Source organism: Giraffa tippelskirchi, chromosome 3 (genome assembly GCF_054371585.1).
Source record: "Giraffa tippelskirchi isolate mGirTip1 chromosome 3, T2T-mGirTip1v1.2.pri, whole genome shotgun sequence".
Lineage (NCBI taxonomy): Eukaryota > Metazoa > Chordata > Mammalia > Artiodactyla > Giraffidae > Giraffa > Giraffa tippelskirchi.
Window position 1 is genome coordinate 14,451,245 of NC_137277.1, and position 26,652 is coordinate 14,477,896.

The 26,652-nt window shown below is 37.9% G+C and overlaps 1 protein-coding gene across 4 annotated transcripts in view; it reads left to right on the top strand.

The window, feature by feature from the left end:
• TANC2 (tetratricopeptide repeat, ankyrin repeat and coiled-coil containing 2) overlaps positions 1–26,652 on the top strand; it is a 363,447-nt gene that overhangs the window by 104,345 nt on the left and 232,450 nt on the right. For all 4 annotated transcript variants that reach the window (XM_081576541.1, XM_081576540.1, XM_081576542.1 and 1 more), the window contains exon 3: positions 2,925–2,996. In XM_081576541.1, coding sequence (XP_081432667.1) covers positions 2,925–2,996 — 72 coding nt within the window. The remainder of the gene's footprint in view (positions 1–2,924; positions 2,997–26,652) is intronic.

Below are 26,652 nucleotides of genomic sequence, written 5' to 3' on the forward strand. Positions count from 1 at the left end.
TAGGATGGACTGGTTGGATCTCCTTGCAGCCCAAGGGACTCTCAAGAGTCTTCTCCAACACCACAGTTCAAAAGCATCAATTCTTTGGCGCTCAACTTTTCTTCACCGTCCAACATCCATACATGACTACTGGAAAAACCATAGCCTTGACTAGATGGACCTTTGTTGGCAAAGTAATGTCTCTGCTTTTTAATATGCTATCTAGGTTGGTCATAACTTTCCTTCCAAGGAGTAAGAGTCTTTTAATTTCATGGCTGCAATCACCATCAGCAGTGATTTTGGAGCCCAAAAAAATAAAGTCTGACACTGTTTCCACTATTTCCCCATCTATTTGCCATGAAATGATGGGACCAGTGATGGGACCTGTCTCAAGAGACAGGTCAGATGGTCTGGTATTCCCATCTCTTTAAGAAGTTTCCACAGTTTATTGTGATCCACACAGTCAAAGGCTTTGGCATAGTCAATAAAGCAGAAATAGATGTTTTTCTGGAACTCTCTTGCTTTTTTGCTGATCCAGCAGATGTTGGCAATTTGATCTCTGGTTCCTCTGCCTTTTCTAAAACCAGCTTGAACATCTGGAAGTTCATGGTGCACATATTGCTGAAGCCTGGCTTGGAGAATTTTGAGCATTACTTTACTAGCGTGTGAGATGAGTGGAATTGTGCCGTAGTTCGAGCGTTCTTTGGCATTGCCTTTCTTTGGGATTGGAATGAAAACTGACCTTTTCCAGTCCTGTGGCCACTGCTGAGTTTTCCAGATTTGCTGGCATATCGAGTGCAGCACTTTCACAGCATCATCTTTCAGGATTTGAAATACCTCAACTGGAATTCCATCACATGCTAGATATTTTAAATGCACAGAGCTAGGACATATGTGTGGCTCATAAGATTGTACTAATGTTTGTAATATAGATTCAATACTATAAAGTTTTTATTTAACTTCTGTATCGTTATATCTATAGTTCCTTTCTTCCACACTGAGAATTCTGGTTCTCAAGGGGATGACATCAGAGTATCCCGTAGTTATTCATTGTTTTATCCCTCTTTTTTAAATACAGTGGTCTCACAACTTTACCACTACCAATTTTGATTACTGAAATCAGTTATTTTCTGTTTGTTTATTCTTTCTCCATTTGTTTTGGTTGTACTGTATCTTCATTGTCAGATTTTGTAGCTATTACATACTATAATCTCTCTAAGACCCTAATTTAGTGTTAATTCTACAGTCAATCCTATGTTTATTGCTCATCTCCAGTCCTTACTTAATGTCTCTCTAGTCACTTTGATTGCCTCAAATGAGTTCTCTGTTAGAGCTAGGACGAGTCCCATGGGAACAATATTCCCTGAGTTCTTGCATGTTAGTAATAGTTTTTCTTTCCTCTTTATACTTAAAGGTAAGTTTTACTCATTGTAAAGCCTGTGACTCAAACTTACTTTGTGTTTCAAATATGTTACCCCATTTTCTTCTATTGTTTTCCCTTATTTATCATGTAATGCCTAAATGCTCAAAGGATTTTTTTTCCTTTTTTCTTTAAAGTCTGGTAATTTTAGTAGAAAATGTCCTGGTCCATTGATCTAACTTGATTAAGTAGTACACAAGGTACTCTTAAAATATGTAGTTTCACACATGAAACTGAAAGTGCTAGTCACTCAGTCATGTCCAACTCTTTGCGACCCATGGACTATAGCTCCAGGCTCCTCTGTCCATGGAATTCTCCAGGCAAGAATACTGAAATGGGTAGCTATTCCCTTCTCCAGGGGATCTTCCTGACCTAGGGATCAAACCCAGGTCTCCTGCATTGCAGGCAGATTCTTCACCATCTGAGCCACCAGATATAATAGTTTCAAATATATATGTATGTACATGTATATATATAAATGTATTTATACATTTAACTATATATAATACATATACATAGGTACTTTTTTCCCTTTGAAAAGCTTTCTTGAATTACAGTTTTTTTAGTATTTGTTCTGTCCTCTCATTTCGGTTTTCTTCCTTAGGGACTCCTATTTTTATCCTTATACTAGATCTTCTTTGCCAATATGTATCCCCTTTTTGCAAATCCTTCTTAATCTATTTCTTCTTTTTAAAAAATTTGTTCAAGATTTTCTTCCATCTTACTTTGTATTTCTTTGTAAGATCTTTTGTATTTATTTGCTCTTGTATTTCTTATACTTCAGACTTCATTATTGAAATGATTTTTGATTTCTAATTCTTGGTTTCTGCCTTGTCATTTCTGAGTTTTTCGATTCTGATTTGTATTGCTCTTTCATGTATTATATAATTTTCCTATGATCTCTCATAAAACATGTAATTTTTATTATAGTAAAACATATAGCCCTAAGGATTATTTGATGTACTTTAGATAAATAAGCAGCTGTAATTAACTTAGACATTGCTTTAAACCAAGGCTTTTAAACTGAAATTCTGTGAATGAACTTCAGAGTAGGCTACATTGCTTCATTATACACAAAGTAGAGTGTGTATGTTTGGTGGTGGTTTAGTTGCTGAGTTGTGTCTGACTCTTGCTACCGCATGGACTGTGACCCACCAGGCTCCTTTGTGCATGGGACTTTTCAGGCAAGAATACTGGAGTGGGTTGCCATTTCCTTCTCCAGGAGATCTCTCAATCCGGGACTGAACTCCGGTCTCCTGCATTGCAGGTGGATTCTTTACCAACTGAGCCGCCAGGGAAGCCTTGTGTATATGTTTGGGGGTTGGGAAAGAATGCATTCACTTTCTTTAGACTTTCAGATGAGGGTGTAAACCATCCCCAGAAGAACAAGGGTAAGAACCTTTGATTTGTGTATGATAAGAAAACAAATGCTAGATATAGGAATTTTAAGATAAAGATGTCATCAGGGCTGGTATTACATCAGTTTCATTATCTATTTGCTTATGGTCTTTCTCATTTTATTCAGATGGAGGAAGCGAGGAACCACCGGATCGAAGACAGTCAAGTGTAGACTCTCGCCAAAGCCGCTCTGGGCAAGGTAAATTTTCATTAAATTTATTAATAAATTAAAAAGGGAAGATATCAGCTCTTCCTTTCCAGTACTTAATCTGAGGACTGAGGTTTTCACTGGGTCTAATTTAGATATTCTCATTTCTCATTTGGGAGTTTAAATGTTATAATCTAATTGGTTCTATGTGATAATCATTTATTCAAGATTAAAGAAAATGAAAAATGGTCTCTTATTTTAAACGATATTAAAGTTTTAAGTAATTTGGATCACTGTGGTATATGTCTGGATATCACTTTTGGAATATAGCCAAAAGTAAATTTTTAGCAGTAGCATTTGTTGCAAGTATTATTATCCTGGCTTTTAAAAGTATTTATCTTAAGTCTCTCAGAAGAAATAGGTTTTGTTTGTAATTGCTCTCAAAAATTAGGATCATTTTACTTATTTTCCTTTTCTGTTTAAAATTTATTACCATAGGCTTTTGAATAGTTTTTTTAAGTGACAACCTCAAAACTAGGTTAAAATACTCTATCAGTGGATTTTCAGATAGGCCCTCCCTAACTAACGTTTAAATTTTGCAGGACTAGCACCTCCACATTCCTTTTTCTATGTAGTACTTATCACCTTTATTTTCTCCATCTAAAACTAGAATGAATGTTCCATGATTTCAGAGATTTCTGGTTTTCTTTATTCACTGTTGTATTTCCAGTGCCAAGATTAAGTACCTGGTAGATAGTAGTTACTGAATAAATAGTGTTGGGTGAGTGAAGTCATTTCCAAGAGAATGAGAGTTGGAACCCAAACCAAATGAATATATTATAAAATTTCAGGCAGTCATTACTGAGTTTAGTTTTTAGAGAGTCTTTATTTACAAACAAAATAAAGCCTTAGATGTACAAATATGAAGTGTTTTAATCCTGTAAAAACTCTGGTTCATTTATTCTATAATCCTTCTCTTTTTCTCCAACTTTGCTCTTCCCAAGTTTTAGAAAGTACTATTTTTACTAAAACAGTTTGTTGCAGAATAAAAAGAGGAATAATATATGCAGGTTGATTTGGAATTTTTAACCTACACTAGTACTTAATCATTCTTAATATGCATGTATTATAGATATGTTAGAAACTTATCCTATTTTCACTTTTTTCCCTTATTGTAAGTATTTTGATACCAAAAAAGAAATCAAGAGAAAAAAATGAATTGTACTATAAAAGAAAATCAAACACATTATATACCTTAAACTTAAATAACGTTTTATGTCAGTGATATCTCAGTAAGCCTTAGTGCGGACGTGAGAAATAAAATGAGCTTGTGTATATAAAATCCTTGTTGGGCTGCACCCCACAGGCCTGCACGCCTATACCTGCCCAGCCTCAAGACAGAAGAAAGAGCCCAGACTCAGCAACAGAGGCATTGGTGATTTAGTGGATAGGAGACTCTTACACATCTGAAGCATGGTCCTGTGTGTGGCAGAGCAGGCAGGACATGGCAGCACTCTTTACTGCTGGGAGAGGATGGAGGTGTTTACCAGGTATTGGGGGAATTGACTTTAGGTTGGCTTATTGGTTACCAGGGAAACCAGCAAAGGACCACTCCCCTCACTGCCCTTTTGATAAGTTATCAAAGTGGTGGAGATGTTCTGATCTAAAGATTACACCAGGCATTTACTGATTAGGCTCTGTGATTAAGAGGGAAAGTCATTCATATGAGTAGGGTGTGGGTGAAGCAGAGATTGTTAAGCAGGGGCTGTACACAGAGAAAGAGAACAGCCATCTTGGGTGGCCTCACCATATAACCCTAAAAATAAAATTAGTACAAATTAATAGGAAAAGATGATACTAATATTTATTAAAGTTTGATGTTATTAAATGTCAGATTAAATGTCAGATATAAATTTGGGAGATTATTAATTTACCTTATGCCCTCTGAATTATGTCAGTTGAAATAGTTTTCAAATCAATGAGTGTAATCGAATTTTAGTAACAAAAGCCGAACTTAATAACAACAAAATCAGTGATTTTCATGATCTTAGCACAGCTGCCTGATCTCACTTTATTCAAATGACGGAAGTAGAAGTACAAAGCCATCTATAATGACTTGGGATGAATATACATATTACCAGTAGTAAAGAGATAGGATGAATATATACTTCTACTTTTGCTCCTTCCAGAAATCCATTAAAAGATCAGTAAAGGGGAATTAGAGAGGAGACAACATCAACACAATTTTAGAAACTAGAGAGTGTATGAATAATAGAAGATTAAATGTTAAGCTCAGTAGCAGAGAAAATCAAGAAAATAACCCAGCTTATCCTCCAAACGACAGAAAGCTCAAGAATGGCAGCATGTAGAAGTGAAAGGAGGATTGGTTGACAGTTGAAGAAGCCTTTGGACCCTGGGATGTCCTCCTCAAAATGAGCTAGCCAATCAGCTGAACAAGTGCCCAGCTCTTCACCTCTAACCTTGGCAAAGTCCAGAAACTTACTCTTTGAAGAGGACAAAAATAGAGACTCTAGGACAGAAGACATCAGCATAGTGGAAGGCAAGAACCCCATACTGAAGATAATCACCGTTTTAGTCCTCTTCTCTTAATTATGAGAGCTAATCAAGGATTACTAGATATTTGAAGAGACCCTGTAGTGTATGAAAAATAGAGATTAAAATAAATAGGGTAGAGCAGCTTGGAGAGAACAAATCTTTTGCAGAGGAAAATATTAGAACAATTACTAACATCCTCAGGAAAATAAGAGAAAACAATACAGCCATGAAATAAGAAGGAGTTAACTCTAAAAGAGTAATACTCTGATTTTTAAAAGAGGCTCTCAGGCATTAAAATTTTGATTTCAGAGATTAAAAAGCTTTGTAGAAGTACTTACAAAATTAATATTGAAGAAATCTGGTAAAAAGTTGAGCAGAAGGACAGAGGTTATAGAAAAGAAGTGAGGAATATGAAGAAATTTACAGGAGCTGTCCAGGAATTTCAATATTCAAATAATAGTAGTTTCCAGAAGAAACAGAGGAAATGAGGAAGAAATCATCAGGATGATTCAAAAACATTTTCTTGATATAAAGAACATGAGGTTGAAAAGGCTTATTGAGTGCTCAGTACAAAGGGTGTATATAAACACAAACTAAGACACATCAGGGTGAAATTTCAAATCACTGGGCCAAACAGATCTTTCCATGCTTCCAGAGTGGAGAAAAATTTATTAACTAAAGTAACAGGAATCACTTGGCTCTGGACTTCTTTGTGGTAGCTTTAGAAACTAAACAAGCAATGGCACATCACCTTCGAAATTCTGAAGGAAAGTAATTTCAATCTCATTTTATGTCATATGCATTGAAACTATTAATCAGATATGAGTGAAATTACGATGTTTTAAGACATGTAATGTTTTTTGTTTTTTTGGTTTGTTTGCCTGCCTTGTACCTTTCTTAGAAATCTGTTGGAGGGTGTGATCCATCAAAATGATAAAGTCAGACAAAAAAAAAAAGAAAGATAATAGGAAATTTAACAAAAGAGAAAGGTAAAGAAATCTTCCACGTACAATGACAAAACAGGGTTGAAGGGCAAACGGACCAGATTGGAGTAGGTTAGAAGCTTCCAGAAGAGCCATTCTCAGGAATGAGATTGTTAGAAATTTGATGCATTTAATTATCTTTAGGAAAGTTGTAAGTAATTGGTGAAAGACTCAGGGTTGAATTGGTGATAAATACATAAAGTAGTAAGAGAAAGAAGTTCTAAACACAAGTTAAAAAATAAGTAATGTGTAGGAAAGGAGATGTTAGAGTAAGTTCTCAGTCCTTGGGGTAGTGTCTAGAGTAGCTGATGTTCATATCAGTCACTTCCAGTGGTAAACCTTATCAGTTTACCCCAGTGTAATACAGACATTTTTATCTGATTTGGACCATTGTGGTCAAGGGCTTCCCTGATGGCTCTGATAGTGAAGAATCTGCCTGCAACGCAGGAGACCCAGGTTTGATCCCTGGGTCAGGAAGATCCCCTGGAGTATGAAATGGCAATCCATTCTAGCATTCTTGCCTAGAGAATTCCGTGGACAGAGGAGCCTGGTGGGCTACAGCCCATGGGGTCGCAAAGAGTTGGACACGACCGAATGATTAACACTTAGCAAATTATGGTTGGGAAGTAGTGCTTTAAGGCAGGGTGAGCAAATCTGGCCTGTGTTGCCTGTATTTGTACAGCTGGCAGGTTTAATTTGCTAAGCCAGTTTTAATTATTTTTGTATCTATGTTCATGTGGGATGTTGGCCTTTAATTTTTCCTGTCTTAGGATGTCTTTGTCTGATTTTTGTATCAGGCTACTCCTGGTTTCATAGAGTAAGTTGAAAGTTGAAATATAATTCTCCTTCAATTTCCTGGAGTATATTTTATAGAATTGATACTACTTCATCCATAAATGTTTAATAGAATTTTCCAGGGAAACCGTCTGGGCCTAAAATTTTCTTTGTGGGAAAGTTTTAAGATATAAATTAAGTTTCTTTAGTAAATATAGGACTATTCAAATTGTCTATTTCTTTTTGACTATCCTTTTTAAACTCTGTGGCATCTGTAGTGGTGCCACCTCTCTCATTCCTGATATGGATAATTTTGAGTATTCTTTCTCTTTGTCCTGGTCATCCTAGATGGGGATATGTCAATTCTGTTAATCTTAAAGGATCAGTTTCAGTTTTCCTTCATTTTCTGTATTGTTTTCCTGTTTTCTTTTTTATTGGTTTCTGCTTTGTTGTTGTTGTTGTTCAGTCACTAAGCTGTGTCTGACTCTGAGACCCTATGGACTGCAGCACACCAGGCTCCCCTTTCCTTCACTATCTCCTAGAATTTGCTCAGATTCACATCCATTGAGGCAGTGATGCTATCTAACCATCTCATCCTCTCTTGCTCCCATTTTCTAGTGCCTTCAATCTTTCCCAGCATCAGGGTCTTTTCCAATGAGTCACCTCTTCACATCAGGTGCCCAAAGTATTGGAGCTTCAACTTTAGCATCAGTTGTTCCAGTGAATATTCGGGGTTGATTTCCTTTAGGATTGACTAGTTTGATCTCCTTGTAGTCCAACGGACTCTCAAGAGTCTTCTCCAGCACCACAGTTCAAAAGTATCAATTTTTCGGTGCTCAGCCTTCTTTATGGTCCAACTCTCACATCTGTACATGATGCTGGAAAGATCACCATAGCTTTGACTGTACCCCACCTTTGTCGGCAGAGTAATGTCTCTGCTTTTTAATACGCTGTCTAGATTTGTCATAGCTTTTCTTCCAAGTAGCAGTGTCTTTTAATTTCATGGCTGCAGTCACCGTCCACAGTAATTTTGGAGCCCAAGAAAATAAAGTCTGTCACTGTTTCCACTTTTTCCACTTCTATTTGCCATGAAGTGATGTAACCAGATGCCGTGATCTTTTTTTTATGTTGAGTTTTAAGCCAACTTTTACACTCTCCTCTTTCACCCTCATCAAGAAGCTCTATAGTTTCTTCACTTTCTGCCGTTAGAGTGGTATCATCTGCATATCTGGAGTTGTTGATTTCTCCCAGCAGTCTTGATTCCAGCTTGTGATTCATCCAGCCTGGCATTTTGCATGAATGTACTCTGCATATAAGTTAAACAAGCAAGGTGACAATATACAGCCTTGTCGTACTCCTTTCCCAATTTTAAAACAGTCTGTTGTTCCAAAGAATGTTCAGATGACCATACGAAATGAGTTGCACTCATTTCACATGCTAGTAAGGTTATGCTTAAAATCCTTCAAGCTAGGGTTCAGCAGTATGTGAACTGAGAACTTCTAGATGTACCAGCTGGGTTTAGAAAAGGCAGAGGGACTAGAAATCAAATTGCCAACATTTGTTGGATCATAGAGATTGGAAATTCCAGAAAAACATCTAGTTTTGCTTCATTGACTATGCTAAAGCCTTTGACTGTGTGGATCACGATAAGCTGTGGAAAATTCTTAAGATGGGAATACCAGACCATCTTAGCTATCTCCTGAGAAACCTGTATGCAGATCAAGAAGTAACAGAACCAGACATGGAACAACTGACTGGTTCAAAATTTTGAAAGGTTTGTGCTTTGCTCTTTATTATTTGCTTTCTTCTTCCTGCTTTCTCTTCTTTTTCTGGTTTCTTAAGGTAAAAACTAAGTTCACTGATACTGGAGCTTTATTTTCTAATACAGAAATTTTAGTGCTATGAATTTCCCTCTGTGTATTGATTTAGCTGCATTTCACAGACTTGCATGAGTAATGCTTTTATTTTCTTTTATTTCAAAATACTGCCTAATTCCCCTTTTGGTTTCTTCTTTAACACGTGTGTTATTTAGAAGTGTGTTGATGAAGTTTTCAAACATTTGAGAATTTTCCAGATATTTTCCTCATATTAATTTCTAGTTTAATTTTGCTGTGGTCAAGGAATATGCATCCTATGAGTTAAGTCACATTTTACTGAGACTTGTTTTATGGCCCAGGAAATTATCTATCTTAAATGTTCTTTGTGTACTAATAAAATTTAAAAGCTTTTGCACAATGAAGAAAACTATAAGCAAAGTGAAAAGGCAACCTTCAGAATGGGAGAAAATAATAGCAAATGAAACAACTGACAAATAATTAATCTCCAAAATATACAAGTAGCTCATGCAGCTCAATACCAGAAAACTAAATGACCCAATTGAAAAATGAGCCAAAGGACTAACAGACATTTCTCCAAAGAAGGCATACAGATGGCTAACAAACACATGAGAAGATGCTCAACATCACTCATTATCAGAGAAATGCAAATCAAAACCATAATGAGGTTTAATAATCTCACACCAATCAGAATGGCTGCCATCAAAAAGTCTGCAAACAATAAATGCTGGAGAGGGTGTGGAGAAAAGGGAACCCTCTTACCCTGTTGGTGGGAATGCAGACTAGTGCAACCACTATGGAGAACAGTGTGGAGATTACTTAAAAAACTAGAAATAGAATTGCTATGTGACCCATCAATCCAACTGCTGGGCATACACACTGAGAAAACCAGAATTGAAAGAGACACGTGTACCCCAGTGTTCATTGCAGTACTGTTTGCAGTAGCTAGGACATGGAAGCAACCTAGATGTCCATCGGCAGACAAATGGATAAGAAAGCTGGGTACATATACACAATGGAATATTACTCAGCTATAAAAAAGAATGCATTTGAGTCAGTTCTAATGAGGTGAATGAAACTGGAGCCTATTATACAGAGTGAAGTAAGCCAGAAAGAAAAACACCAATACAGTATATTAACACATATATATGGAATTTAGAAAGATGGTGAAGACGACCCTATATGCAAGATAGCAAAAGAGACCCAGATGTAAAGAACAGACTTTTGGACTCTGTGGGAGAAGGCGAGAGTGGGATGATTTGAGAGAATAGCATTGAAACATGTATATTACCATATATGAAATAGATGACCAATCCATGTTTGATGCATGAAACAGGGCACTCAAAGCCAGTGCACTGGGACAACCCAGAGGGATGGGATGGGGAGAGGGTGGGAGGGGAGTTTGGGACGGGGTGGGGGACACATGTATACCTGTGGCTGATTTATGTCAATGTAAGGCAAAAACCATCACAATATTGTAAAGTAATTAGCCTCCAATTAAAATAAATTTTTAAAAAATGTGTATTATGCTCTTTGGAGGGGAGGTAGAAGGTGCTACAAATGTCAGTCTGGTCAAGTTAATTGATGATATTGTTCAAGTTTTCTGCATCTTTGCTGATTTTCTATCTGCTCATTCTGTCAATTACTAGGAGAGGAATATTGAAATCTCAGACCATAAGTGTGGATTTATCTATTTCCCTTTGCAGTTCTGTTCTCATACCACTGATCCTTTGGTCAGAATGGATTTAAATATTCCCTACAGCTGCCATTGGCTTCTCTCGTGGCTCAGTGGTAAAGAATTGATCTGCATTCCAAAAGACACAGGAGATGTGGGTTTGATCCCTGGGTCAGGAAGATCCCTTGGAGAAGGAAATGGCAACCCACTCCAGTATTCTTGCCTGGAAAATCCCATGGACAGAGGAGCCTGAGGGCCTACAGTCCATAGTATCACAAAGAGTCAGACATGACTGAAGCAACTTAGCGTGTGCTTGCTTCATTTTCACCCAGAACCAGAGCCCTTCTATTTTATTATATTTTGTGTTTGCCTGTCTAGAGGGTAATATTCAAAATATTTAATAATTAGTATGCCATAAATACCAGCTAACCAGAACAAATGCCAGTCTGTTCAGAACAAACATTTAGTCGCTAAGTCATGTCCAACTCTTCTGTGACCCCATAGACTGTAGCCTGTCAGGCTTCTCTGTCCATGGATTTCCCAGGCAGGAATACTAGAATAGGTAGCCATCTCCTCCTCTAAAGGATCTTTCCAACCCAGGGATTGAACCTGCATCTCCTGCATGGGCAAGCAGATTCTTTATCACTGAACCATCACGGAAGCAACAAACATTGTCTTTAAACATCTGTTACACCTGTAGAGGGCCATAATGGATGATAACCTGCCCTTCCTGATTGCAGATACAGTTGCTATTTAATGTCTCTTCTGATAGCTTCCCTGGTGGCTCAGATGGTAAAGCGTCTGCCTACAGTGCGGGAGACCTGGGTTCAATCCCTGGGTCGGGAAGATCCCCTGGAGAAGGAAATGGCAACCCACTCCAGTATTCTTGCCTGGAAAATCCCATGGACGGAGGAACCTAGTAGACTACAGTCCATGGGGTCACAAAGAGTCAGACATGACTGAGCAATTTCACTTTCTTTCTATAGTCATAATGGCAGACATGTAAGGTAAGGGGCCTAGTGAGGTGTCTTATCCTTTGGACATGAAGGCTGTCTCCTGTGTGTTAACTAACTAGCTTGGCCTCTGCTCTCTCTCAGATACAGTGGATTCTGACTCAAACATACCCGCACTCACTGTCCTCATTTAGGGGCAGAGACCTCTGATGTCATCTGCTCTCAAGTGTAGGAGATGGGAGATGGCCTGACTGAATCAGGTTCCACCCCGTCCTTAAGATGCCCCTGGACACTTCCTGCTCCTTGCATCTCTTGCTTTTGTGGTTAAAACAGACTTGGAAATACTCTCATCTTTCACAGTTATCCTCCTACACATACTCTGGGCTATAATTTCCACACTCCAGTTGCATCTAGTTTCTGTCTCCCATGGATTTCTGAACACTTCTCCTCCATTATTGACTTTTTGTTTTGTTTTATAATGCTTTAAGAGTTTGTTCTTTTTTAAGATACATTTTCTGTCATTGCCACACCACCTATATTGTTGCCATTTTCGTCTGAACTACTATCATTTCTTTACTACTTAGAGTGTCCTAACTTTTTATTTCTATTCTTGCCAACATATAATCTGTTGTCCATTTGATAGCTTTTACTGCTTTTGTTAAAACAAATCAAGTCATTATTTCCCCACATTTGAAAAAAAATTCTCCAGTGTCTTCCTGTCACATTCAGAATAAACTGTAAAGTCTTTATCATTCCTTGTATAACCTGACCTGAGCTGCCCTTTCCCTAGTATTTTACACCCTCCCACTCCCTTCATTATCCACTTTGTTTCATCTCTGTTGGCCTTTTTGCTTAAACATCTGAAGAGTGTTTTCAAGGTCTGTACATTTGTTCCTTCTTGACTAAAGAACTATGAGTTTCTGCTTAGGAAAGAGTGGCCTTCTCTTTGACCTCCTAAACACTCAGCTCTAATCTTCATAATTGCCACTACACGTGTATATTTACTTGTTCAATGTTGTCTGAGCAATTGGAAAATTAGTTTCATCTGAGCAGAGACTTTGTCTAATCCACCACTCTAGCCGTAGAACACTTACACATAAAGTTTTTTCAGTATTTGTCGAATGAAGGAATGCACGAATATCTAGCAGGCAGTGTGCATGGGGAAGTATGTGGATGTATGTAGATGTGCCCAGGACACACATGGATCCGATACTCACCTCTGTTACTTACGTAGCTGAGGAAGTAAAGCAGCAGTGTGAGAAATTTGTTGGATGTATGTAGTTTGTCAGACTGTCAACTGTCTGTTGATTTGTGAAATGAGGCTCTTTTTAAAATAAGACTATAAAACTGATTGTGACAGTTTGACTCTAGTATAGTCTTCTAAGATTGGGTGGTTATTCTCTGCTTTCCAGTGTAGCATTTTGCATATTATTGGGTTATATTATTTACTATATTTGGTCTTATTTGTCTGGTGGATCTCTCTTTTTCTTAGCAGTCTAGAAGTTCATTAATGGTAGGATCTTAGTGTCTAGCACAGTGCCAGTGTTCACATTTAGGCCATCGAATTGATGAAGGAAGCTTATCAGTTCTAGGAATTCTGTTTCTGTATTTCAGGAATCATGGGTTACTTCATCAGAATTGTTTTTTTGTTGTTGTAGTAGCTCCATTTTCTGAATCAAATGACTTTTCATTAGAGATTACCTATACATAAGCAGAATTTACTGGTTCTAAATACTGAATAGGTACATGAGCCATTGTGATATGGTTGAAACCCAGTTTTGATTTACTTCTGCAAAGATACCATCATGCAGGCATTAGACTCTGGTATGCAAGATGTATATTAGTATAATAATGCCTAAGATCAACTCATGCTGGAAGACTGGGAAATTGTACAGTGTTTGAGTTTGTGTAATTCCCATTATTTGTAGCCAGTTTCATTTTATTATTACACATTGGTGTATCTATAGTAATAATGTACTAAATTTTCAAATATGCTGTCTCCTGGTTCTTTTTCTTTCCTTGTAAATATAAAATTTGTAAAAGTGAAATGTTCATGCACTTGAAACATACACAAATTATTCTTTAGTCTGGTGACAATGATTTCTTTAGTAAACCAATAGTATTGTATAGAATGGTACGGAAAATTATTTCAATATTTAGTATATCATTTCTTTATCTCAGTGTAATAGTGTATCTGGCATAGTGGCATCACTCATATACAGGATTATTTTGTTATTTTAGTACTTTCTCATTCTGATAAAAATTATTTTGCTTTCAGCATAGATTGCTTTAGGAATAAAGACAAAAATTAATAACATATATGTGCCGAGCTCTGAGCTAGGTGCCTTCACAGAATCCTCATTTAATTCTCTAATTTAGTTTAATTTAATCCTCATTTAATTCTCAGAATAATGCTGTGAAGTGTGTATTATTTTCAGTAGGAAAATATTTCAGACTTTACACTAATCTACACAGAAAATTTCAAATCAGCCTTATTGGTAGCATGTATTTAGAATCTTTTCATTCTGATATTTAAAACACAAAGTTGTTTGTTGGTGGTTGGATCAACAGAGTTGAAAAGATCTGACCTTAAAGGATAAATCTCTCCATGCGTGCTAAGTTGCTTCAGTTGTGACGGACTGTTTGCAACCCTGTGGACTGTAGCCCACCAGGCTCCTCTGTCCATGGGATTCTCCAGGCAAGAATACTGGAGTGGGTTGCCATGCCCTCCTCCAGGGGATCTTCCCAACCTAGGGAATGAACCTGTGTCTCCTGCCTTGCGGGCAGATTCTTTACCACTGAGCCACCAGGGAAGCCTGCTGAAGTGTCTGTATTTCTAGTCATATGTATCTTCTGAGATTTAACTTCTTATTGATATGCTTTCTGTAACTCTTTCTTCCAAAAAAATTAACCTTGAAATTGGCCCTCCAGTCACCAGTTTCTTATTAGGGTGCTTGGGATGTGTCAGAATGTGTTTATATGTATCAATCACACTATATTTTTAATGTGAGTTATAGTAGTCATATTAAGTAAAAAAATTATTTTTACCAAACAATGTAGACATATAAAAAGGATATGTTAGGGCTTCTTCCCCTTCTGCTCCCAGGAAGTGACTAGTATTGACTATATCCAGTCTGTATTCTTCCATGTTTTCCCCTAAACTCATACTGGCTCAGGCATAGATGTGTGTGTATTTGTGTTAGTTAGAATATTTAAACATATTAAATGCAATTTTAGTTGCTTCTTCTCCCTCAGTTAACAGTATAGCATGGCCATCCCTCCAGGAACATACTTAAATTCTAATTTCTTAAAATCTGTATAATCCTTTTTAGCTAAATAATTCATAATTTATTCCACCATTTCCTCATCTGAGTGTTCAGATTTTCAGAGTGGTTCATGATAATTTATTTAGCAATATCTTACACACTTGGAATAGGCAACCCTAAGCACATTTTGTGTCAAAACATATCAAGGGTCCTACTTAATATTATGGTAATTGGCCTAGTGAGCACTAGAAGGCTTATAGAAGTCACTCCTTGCTTATGCATATTTATAAATGAAAAGGAATAAAAGTATGGCAGCTAAAAAGGTTGAAAAAGGTATGTTGGACATTTAGAAATGTTTTCATTTAAAAATTTATCTGAATTTTTCTGGTAAGAGATAAAAATGACAAAACCTCTTTGAAAAACTTCATGAATTTTAGTGAAGAGTCATGAAGAGTTGAGTAACAAAGGGTGAGGAAAGAACTGACTAGTGAAGCCTAGGGTAAAATTATTATCTAGTAAATACACTTGGTGCTTTGTTTTGTTTGAGTACTAGGCTGGATTTAATGTTTTATTTTTAGTGAAAAATTCAAGCGCTGGTTCCCACAAGGGGGCAGACTAAGACAATCTGAAAACCTTGACACTATAAGCAATATTTATTTTAAATTCATAATATATTTACTAAGAAGGAAGAGGAAGTCTCTAGAGACTAGAAATGAGTAGTGAGACAACTGACTGACCATCCTGAGAAGGGTACCATATTGGAGGCATCCACCTGCCTCTTCCCCAGTTCACATGTGTGAACTTTTGGTGTGTTGGACACTCAGCTGTGGCTGTAGTCAGGTTGGCCTTGGTAAGCAGAAGTCCATATTGCAGAGCCCATGTATAAATTGCATTCCTGCTATCATGGCCTCTTTGTTAACAAGCCCATTGGAAAAAGATAGAATGGCTGGGTAAAGAGACTAGCCGAGTCCTCCAAACTGGTCATCTTATTTCCAGGGTTATTACGCATCTTCTCTGTAGAGTTTGCTCTTTGGTAAGCATTCACGGGGACATAAATTGTTTCATACTTGGTGCCCTTTCAAAGAGGTCTGTCCTGTGCCCTTTCAAAGAGGTCTGTCCATATACCTTATCTCCAGAATTCCTTGTCACCAGCTCTCTAATTATTCCTTCTGAATCTCTGGATATTCAGTCATACCATTAAACACCGTCCAGGAGTTGGTATAGAACAGTATCTCTGTCATCTCTCCTTCCAGACAAAAATGTCATCTCTCCTTCCAGCTGGATACCCTGTTCAAACTTCTGCCCTTGGAAGGTTTTCCCTTCACAATTGTCCTTCAGGACTACCCCAGAATCGTGCAGTAGTATTATTGTTATCTGCATGTTATCATGCAGAGCTATGAGTCAACCAGCTTGCTTTTTTTTCCCTCAGGTTGGTCATAGAGAATTCTCCATGAGATAAAATATTAATACATCCAAGTTGAGAGAAAATAAGCACTGTAGCAGGAATTAGGAACCTTGGGCTTCTGGGCCACTTGCTTATGCAAATTATTTGTGGCTTCAGAATCTGCTCAAGCCCAGTCTCCTGTACAACTCTTCCTTTTGATAATGAAGTACTTCAGTACACACTCATGGCTTCCCTTGTGGCTCAGCTTGGTAAAGAATCTGCCTGCAATGCGGGAGACCTTGGTTCAGTCCCCGGGTTGGGAAGATCCCCTGGAGAAAGGAATGGCTACCCACTCCAGTATTCTGGCCTGGAGAATTCCGTGGACTGTATAGTCCATAGGGTCACAAAGAGTCGGACATGACTGAGTGACTTTCACTTCACTTCAGTACACACCCAACCATAGTGCTTTGTTGATCTAACAAAACTTAGTTCATGATGAGCTGCCTAGGTCACATGGTGGCCCATGTCAGTCAGTCAGTCAGTCAGTTCAGTCGCTCAGTCATCTCCGACTCTTTGAAACCCCATGGACCGCAGCACACCAGGCCTCCCTGTCCATCACCAACTTCTGGAGTTTACCAAAACTCATCTCCATTGAGTCAGTGAGGCCATCCAACCATCCCATCCTCTGTCGTCCCCTTCTCCTCCTGCCTTCAATCTTTCCCAGCATCAGGGTCTTTTCAAATGAGTCAGGTCTTTGCAGCAGGTGGCCATAGTATTGGAATTTCAGCTTCAACATCAGACCTTCCAATGAACACTCAGGACTGATCTCCTTTAGGATGGACTGGTTGGATCTCCTTTCAGTCCAAGGGATTCTCAAGAGTCTTCTCCAACACCACAGTTCAAAAGCATCAATTCTTCGGCACTCAGCTTTCTTTATACTCCAACTTTCACATCCATACATGACTACTGGAAAAACCATAGCCTTGACTAGATGGACCTTTGTTGACAAAGTAATGTCTCTGCTTTTTAATATGCTGTCTAGGTTGGTCATAACTTTCTTTCCAGGGAGTAAGCGTCTTTTAATTTCATGGCTGCAGTCACCATCTGCAGTGATTTTGGAGCCCAAAAAAAGTCAGCCACTATTTCCACTGTTTCTCCATCTGTTTGCCATGAAGTGATGGGACCAGATGCCATGATCTTAGTTTTCTGGGTGTTGAGCTTTAAGCCAACTTTTTCACTCTCTTCTTTCACTTTCATCAAGAGGCTCTTTAGTTCTTCTTCGCTTTCTGCCATAAGGGTAGTGTCATCTGCATATCTGAAGTTATTGATATTTCTCCTGGCAATCTTGATTCCAGCTTGTGCTTCATCCAGCCCAGCGTTTCTCATGATGTACTCTGCATATAAGTTAAATAAGCAGGGTGACAATATACAGCCTTGACATACTCCTCTTCCTATTTGGAACCAGTCTGTTGTTTCATGTCCAGTTCTAACTGTTGCTTCCTGACCTGCATACAGATTTCTCAAGAGACAGGTCAGGTGGTCTGGTGTTCCCATCTCTTTCAGAATTTTCCACAGTTTATTGTGATCCACACAGTCAAAGGCTTTGGCATAGTCAATAAAGCAGAAATAGATGTTTTCCTGGAACTCTCTTGCTTTTTTGCTGATCCAGCAGATGTTGGCAATTTGATCTCTGGTTCCTCTGCCTTTTCTAAATCCAGCTTGAACATCTGGAAGTTCACGGTGCATGTATTTCTAAAGCCTGGCTTGGAGAATTTTGAGCATTACTTTACTAGCGTGTGAGATGACTGCAGTTGTGCGGTAGTTTGAGCATTCTTTGGCATTCCCTTTCTTTGGGATCAAAATGAAAGCTGACCTTTTCCAGTCCTGTGGCCACTGCTGAGTTTTCCAAATTTGCTGGCATATTGAGGGCAGCACTTTCATGGCATTATCTTTTAGGATTTGAAATAGCTCAACTGGAATTCTATCACCTCCACTAGGTTTGTTCGTAGTGATGCTTCCTAAGGCCCACTTGACTTCACATTCCAGGATGTCTGGCTCTAGATGAGTGATCACACCATCGTGATTATCTGGGTCATGAAGATCTTTTTTGTATAATTCTTCTGTGTATTCTTGCCACCTCTTCTTAATATCTTCAGCTTCTGTTAGGTCCCTACCATTTCTATCCTTTATTGAGCCCATCTTTGCATGAAATGTTCCCTTGGTATCTTTGATTTTCTTGAAGAGATCTCTAGTCTTTCCCATTCTGTTTTTTTCCTCTATTTCTTTGCACTGATCACTGAAGAAGGCTTTTTCATCTCTGCTTGCTATTCTTTGGAACTCTGCATTTAAATGGGAATATCTTTCCTTTTCTCCTTTGCTTTTCGCTTCTCTTCTTTTCACAGCTATTTGTAAGGCCTCCTCAGACAGCCATTTTGCCTTTATGCATTTCTTTTTCTTGGTGATGGTCTTGATCCCTGTCTCTTGTACAGTGTCCTGAACCTCTGTCCATAGTTCATCAGGTACTCTGTCTATCAGATCTAGTCTTAAATCTATTTCTCACTTCTGAGCAAGCATTTATTCTATGGCCCTGTGGAAAGCCAAAAGCTGTTTTTCACAAAACGGTAGTAGTTATTTGCACAGGATGGCATAGCTTTTTTACAAAATGCTAGAGATCTGCCCTGAGTTCACCTAAAGTTGTGCAGTAACCATGCAAGAATCCCTAACTAGCACAGATACATCAAGCACTTGGGTTATATAACCCAACCCAAGTGGCAAAGCAGCTGTTACAGCAGCCCATAAGTGTTGCAGAACCCTCAACTGTTGTGAGCCTCCTCACATCAAACAGTCTTGGTAAATGGTTCATAGTTGCCTACCCAAAGGAGGTACAGATTGCTTCAAAATTCCAAAGAGCTCTCCTGGGCATTGTACCTCTTTCTCAGTATTAAAAGAGAGTACATACAGCACCTTCTTCACCTTGGAAGGGATGTCTTGAATTGCTCAAAACCATAGGGCTCACAGAAATTTTACCAGTGTGGAAGACCTCTGAATTTCTGTGGAATTTATTTCCCACCCTCTGGCATGCGTGTATTTTATCACAGTGTTTAGATCAGTTGCTGCTTCTTGTTCACCAAGTCTTATCAGCATGAAATTATCAAAGTAGTAGACCAGCATGGTGCCCTTATAGAATAGAAAGGCAGTTAAGGTCCCTGTGGATTAGATTATTACTAAGAGCAGGAGAATTAGTAGCTAAGCACAGTGAAAATGTATAGCTGGCACTGTAGCTGAATGCTTACTGTTTATGATGATCTCATTCTCAGGTCTATAGCTGCAAACCTTATGCCAGGAGTGTGTTGGCTTTCTTTAGGAACAAAATCATACCTAAAGCAGCAGCAGCAGTGGTATTCACAACCTGAAAAGTTACAAAAATTCACTGTCATTCTCCAAGATGTGTCTGTCTTCTTCACAGGCCATGTAAATGAGTTGAATGGGGATGTAGTAAGAGTCATCATCCTTGGCTCCTTCCAGTGTTTAGTGATTGGATCATACTTTTTACCTTATACTCTGGAAACTAACTGAACTTCAGTACAGTAGTCATTGGCCACATATAGCTGTTGAGTATTTGAAATGTGGCTGGTCTAAAAGGAGATGTGTTGTATGTGTAAAATGCACATCAGATTGTGAGACTTTCTGTCTGTTCATTCAAGAATGTTTGCCTTTACATATTGAAGCATTGTTGTAACAATTGCTTTATTGGTATTTAATTAGAGTATGTGTAATCTTGGGAATAACATCTGTCTATTGACTTTTCCTTCTCATGTTGAGACGTTCCTGTTTCTTTGTATGCCATTTTGGATTATATCCTGGATATTTTGAGTATTATTATATGTGACCCTAGGTTTTATTAAAGTTCTAAGGAGAATGTTTTGTCTGTGTGTGTGTGAGTGTGTGTATGTCAGTGGCTAGTTGAAAAGATTATGTTCAGGCACAAATTCCTACCTGCATTATGGGGCCTGTGGTTCCAATGTCTGTTCAGTTTTCTGAGCATTTCATGTGATTCAGTGTCCATTCTGGGACCAGAGTGGTAGTAAGTACATCTTATTGCTCTGTTCTCAAAGCCTGTGGTAAGACTGTTTAGGGTCATACCACGCACACGGAACTCAGAAGTGAGCCTAGAAGTTCATATACAACTTGATGGGATTGTTTGCTTGTTATTCCTCCGTACCCGTGTTACCAACATTTTCAAGCCCTCAGACTCTCCTTTAGCCCTCTGGCTAAAAACCAGAGACTCTAGTTTTCCCATTCCATTGTTCAGTTCCTGCGACTGTGTCTATATCCAGGTCAAGTGATAAACAGAGAGATTCAAAAAACAATGAGAATTTGCCTCACATTCTTGGGATTATTATTCCTGGGATCATAAAAAAGAGCTCCCTTCTCCCAGAGTTCTAGGTACTTGCCCAGTCACCATGAACATCTCTTTGCTGCTACTGCTGTAGAATTGGTTGGATACCAGAAGAGAAGAGAAGGGAGGAAAGAGGGATTTCCCCTAGTCTCTCATACCAACATGTGCCCCCTTTCATTTTCCTCATTAGAAAGGGAGGGATTTTCTTGGAGTTTTTTCTTAACCTCATGTGCACTTCTGAATTTGGGGCTGTCTTTAAGTCCAGCCCAGGCAATTCCTGAAAAAAAACATGGTAAACTCACACAACTTCAGCAGGACTTCATATTCTGTGCTCCTTTCTGAATCTACCTGCAACTGTTTATTTTCATAGTCTTCAGATAGCTTCCCTGATAGCTCAGTTGGTAAAGAATCTGCCTGCAATGCAGGAGACCCTGGTTTGATTCCTTGGTGGGGAAGATCCCTTGAAGAAGGGATAGGCTACCCACTCCAGTATTCTTGGGCTTCCCTGGTCGCTCAACTGGTAAAGAATCCCCCTGCAATGCGGGAGACCTGGGTTCGATCCTAGGTTGGGAAGATCCCCTGGAGAAGGGAAAGGCTACCCACTCCAGTATTCTGGCCTGGAGAATTCTATGGACTGTATAGTCCATGGGGTCACAGAGAGTCAGACGTGACTGAGTAACTTTCAGTTGATACATTCTTTTTGTTTGGTTTTTGTTTGTGGATTTATTTTTACTAGCTTTTATATTTTAGAGTAGTTTCCGTTTCACAGCAGAATTGAGTGGAAAATACAGTTTACAGTTTCTGTTTGACTCTTGCACCCACATACCCACAGCCCTCCCCTACCAGAGTGGTACATTTGTTATAATAGGTGAACCTGCATTGCTGCTGCTGCTGCTAAGTCGCTTCGGTCGTGTCCAAACCTGCATTGACACATCATTATCACCCAAAGTTTATAGTTTACATTATGGTTCACTCTTGATACTATACATTCTATGGATTTTTACAAATATATAATGGTATGTATCTACTATTATAGTATCTTATAGAAAGACTGCCCTGCCCTAAAAATCCTCTATACTAACATAATTTCTATAGTCTAAAATAAATATAAACAGCAAGTAATCAGTCATCAGCAAAAAAAAAAAAAAAAAAACAAGATGTACACATTAAAATGATGTATAACCTAAACATGTTTATTTAAGAATGTATTCTAATATCTTTCCCTCCCTACAGTCCCTGGGAACCACTGATCTTTTTACTGTTTCCATAGTTTTGCCTGTTCCAGAATGTCATCTAGTTGGAATCATACAGTATGTACCCTTTTCCAATTGGCTTCTTTCACTTAGTAATATACATTTAAGGTTCCTCTCATGACTTGTTAGCTCATTTGTTTTTAATGCTGAATAATATCAGTTGTTTGGACATACTAGTGTATCTATCTATTCACCTACTGAAAGGGCATCTTGGTTGCTTCCAGGTTTTGACAATGCTTAGTAAAGCTGCCATTAATATCCATGTGCAGGTTTTTGTGTCGATACAAGTTTTCAGTTCATTGGGTAAATGCCAAGGAGCATGACTGCTGGATTGAAAGGTGAGAGCATGTTTAGTTTTGGAAGAAACTGCCAAGTTGTCTTCCAAAGTAGCTGTAACATTTTTCATTCCCACCAGCAGTGGAGGAGAGATCCTGTTGCTTCACATCCTCACCAGCATTTGGTGTTGTCAGTGCTTTGGATTTTGGCCATTCTAATAGGTGTGCAGTGGTATCTTGTGTTGTTTTAATTTATAATTCTCTAATGACATATGGTGTTGAACATCTTCTTCATATGCTTATTTGCTTCTATAGTGAGGTGTCTGTTCGGGTCTTTTGCCCATGTTTTAATTTTTTTTTCTTGTCATTGAGTTTGTATACTTTGGATATTTTTAAATTTTTAAATATGAAGCTTGGGTTCTCATTTTCTTAGCAGTGTCTTTCACAGAGCAGACATTTTAAATTTTAATGAAGTCTAGGTCATCAATTATTTCTTTCAGGATCATGCCTTTGGGACTGTTTCTGAAACCTCATCACCATACTCAAGGTTATTTAGATTTTCCATGTGATATTACAGGAGTTTTACACTTTTGCACGTTACATTTAACTCTGTAATCCATTTTGAGTTAATTTTTGTGAAGGATGTAAGGTCTGTGTCTAAATGTATTGTTTGGATTATGGATGTCCAGTTGTCTAAAGATCATTTGTTGAAAAGACTTTCTTTTCTCCAGTGTGTTGCTTTTGCTCCGTTGGCTGTATTCATATGGGTCTGTCCTGGGCTTTCTGTTGTGTCGCGTTGATTTCTTTGTCTGCTCTTTCCCCAGTACTGCACCGTCTCCATTACTGTAGCTCTGTAGCACGTCTTGAAGTTCAGTGGTGTCACTCTTCCATCTTGGTTTTTCCCTTTCAAGTATCAGGTTGGCTATTCTGGGTCTTTTGCCTCTCCACATAAATGATAGAATCAGTGTCAACAAAATAAATTACTGGGATTTGATTGGGTTTGTATTAAGTCTATTAGTTTGAGGAGAATTGACATTTTTATAGTTTTGATTCTGTGCATTCATGAATGTGGAGTTTCTCTCCATTTATTTAGATCTTCTTTGACTTCTTTCATCAAGAGGTTTTGTAGTCTTCCTCATAGATCTTCTGTATATTTTGTTAGAATTTATACCTAAGTATTTCATTTTTTAAATCCACAATTTTATAATTTCAGCATCCTTGCCATATCTGAGGCTGGTCTGATGCATGTACTGTCTCCTTGTACTGGGTTGTTTTGTTTATTTGTTTTTATTTAAGTGTGCCTTGTAAGTTTCTGCTGAAAGGTGAACATGGTATAGTGGATAAAATTAACTGCAGTAAATAATAATTAATTTTATTGTGGGAGTAGGGTGGGCAACATCTTTAGTCCTGTGATTTTGGTGAGCTTGTGCCCCTGGACTGTGAACTTTGCCAGGGCCTCTGAGTTATTGTGTTCCACTGATTTTGTGTCCATTCTTTTTGCCAATACCACCTACTCTCTAGATTGCAGTAACTTAACATTAGTCTTGAAGATAGGTATTGCAAGAGTCCAAACATTGATTTTATTGTTCAGAATTAGTCTATCCTAGTCCCTTTATTTTTACGTAAAAATTTAAAATCAGTTTTTTGATGTCTACAAAAATAATTGTCCACTGGATTTTCATTAGGATTACTTTAAATCTATAGATCAGTTTGACACTTAGCATCATAAAATCTTCTGATCCATAGTATATCTCTTCATTTAGGTCATCAATTTCTTTCATCAGTGTTTTGTAGTTTTTAGCATACAAATATTGTACATATTTTGTTAGATTTATTCCTGATTTCATGTTTTTAATGGTGCTATTTTAATGTTACTGGTTTAATTTTTTTTATTTTCCACATATTCTTTGCTGGAATATAGAAAGACACCTGCTCCTTGTATATGGACTCTGTAACCTTTGAGTGTGCCTAACTCACCTTTTTTTTTCTAGTGGCTTTTTTTTTTTTTTTTGTAGATTTCTTAAAATTTTCTACATAGGCAGTCATGCTATCTGATACATGACTCTGTACTAGTTACTACTCTTCTCTTGGCCTGTTTCCTACTTGATATATGGACTTGTTATGAGACTATTACTAAGTGGTGTAAGTTAAAAGGACGTTTGGAATAATTTTAGGCAAAACTCCTTTGTTTATGAAATATGTAAAAGCCCATTGATTTTAAGTTTATCACTGTGCTCTGTTTTGTTTCTCTGAGTACTTTTTAAGAATAAGCTTTTAATAACATGTAAACTGGAAAATTCACCAATTATATGTACAGTTCAATGAATTATCATGCTAAAGGCTTTTGATTTAGAAGTTTTATTTGTAGTTATTTATGCAACTTGGAAAATTAGAAGGCAGTTCTGTAGAACAGGTATGGCCTTTGGCTAAAGAATTTCTTTATTAACTTGAACTTTAATATTTCATAATCATCTGTACTAAATATAAGACTTAGTGAAGACTGAAATTTTTATTGAATCATAGTTGCTCCTAACATTACTTTAGTGTCCATATACTTGATATCCTTGTGCTTTCTCAATGCAACTTTTGAATGCCTAATTACCAGGTATCTAGCATAATTGAATTTTTTGCTGTGACATTAGCAGTTTATTTTTTCTGCCCATATCTCTATCACATTATTTTAGTAATTTTTATTCTGAAGCAGGACAAAGTAAGTAGTAGGAAAAAGAAAGATAGAAAATGACGATTGAATAGTTTGGGGTGCCAGTAGATACTATCTTGCATGCGTGCCAGGTTGCTTCAGTCATGTCCCACTCTTTGCGATCCTATGGACTATAGCCTGCGAGGCTCCTCTGTCCATGGGAGTCTCCAGGAAAGAATAATGGAGTGGGTTGCCATGCCCTTTTCCAGAGGATCTTCCCAACCCAGGGATAGAACCCATGTCTCTTCCATCTCCTGCATTGGCAGGTGGGTTCTTTACCACTAGCGCCACCTGGGAAGCCCCAGGTACCATCTTACAAGCTTGGTAAATTGGATTTCAAATTTTTTACTTCCTTCCTGGTTATAAAATTATTCATCTATTCCTTTTATTGTGTAGCTTTTTAGTGGTTCCCACTGAAATGGGCCAAGTGTATTTCCATGCTCCATTGATGTCTCATTTGGACTGACTTGGGCCAGTAAAGTGTTAGTGAACAGAGGTCTTAAATACACTCTTCTGATTTAACTTGGTCTCCTGCAGCCCTGTGATCTTCCATGGGAAGAGCATACCCCCTGTATTCACTGTCCCATCAGGACTAGGCCCAGTATGAGAGACACATTGGAATAGTTCTGAGCTTGATAAACCAACCAAGATCAGCTGACCCACAGTCAATCTGCAGACTCATGAGCAGAAAAATGAATCTTATAGACTGCTGAAATTTTGAGGTTGTTAGTTACCCCCTCAAAAAAGAAAGCAGACTGATATAGTCAAATTGTGTGAATGCTTACCAGTACTTTACTTGAAACATATTTTTATAGTTTTTTCTCTATAGCTACAATGAGTTCAAGCACAATTTATAGGGCAGAGAAGATAGAGGAAAAATATTTTTAAGCAGAAAAGTAAACTAGGACATCCATACTGGACTAATTGCAGTATTATTCCTTAAGGAGTATTATTAGATTCTAAAATTATCAGCCAAGATTTAACATTGGAAAATTTCAAGTGAAAAGAAGTATTTCACTAAATCAAATGCATTCTTCTAGGTATATATATATATTTTAAAAACCTAGTTGTTCTTTTTCTTTAATTAGGGAATTATTACACTAATGATGTACCTCTTTGTTTGTAAACATGTAAAATACTATACGTGCGTGTGCACGTGCTCAGTCGTGTCTCTTTGTGATCCCATGGAGTATAGCCTACCAGGCTGCCTCGTCCATGGAATTTTCCAGGCAAGAATACTGGACTGAGTTACCATTTCCTACTCCAGGGGATCTTTCTGACCCAGGGATCAAACCTGCATCTCCTGCATTGACAGACGGATTCTTTACCATTGTGCCACCTGGGAAGTGTAAAATACTATAATTTATAAAATACTATAATTCCTTATAAGTCAGTCTCATGTCTATGTATGAAAGCCCCCAAATTAGAAATCTGTTAAGAAAGAGACTTGATAAATGGATCTAGGAGATACAGTATTCATCTGATCACAGCTCCAGAAAGAAAGAGAAAAGAACCATTGGAAGAGAAGAATTAATCAACATGGTGAAAGAAAGGACCTAGTGACTAATGAGAAATAAAAAGTTAAGACCTATTCCGGTAAAATTTCTGAAATCCAGAGATAAGGAATAAGTCCTAGATTTCTACCAACAGAAG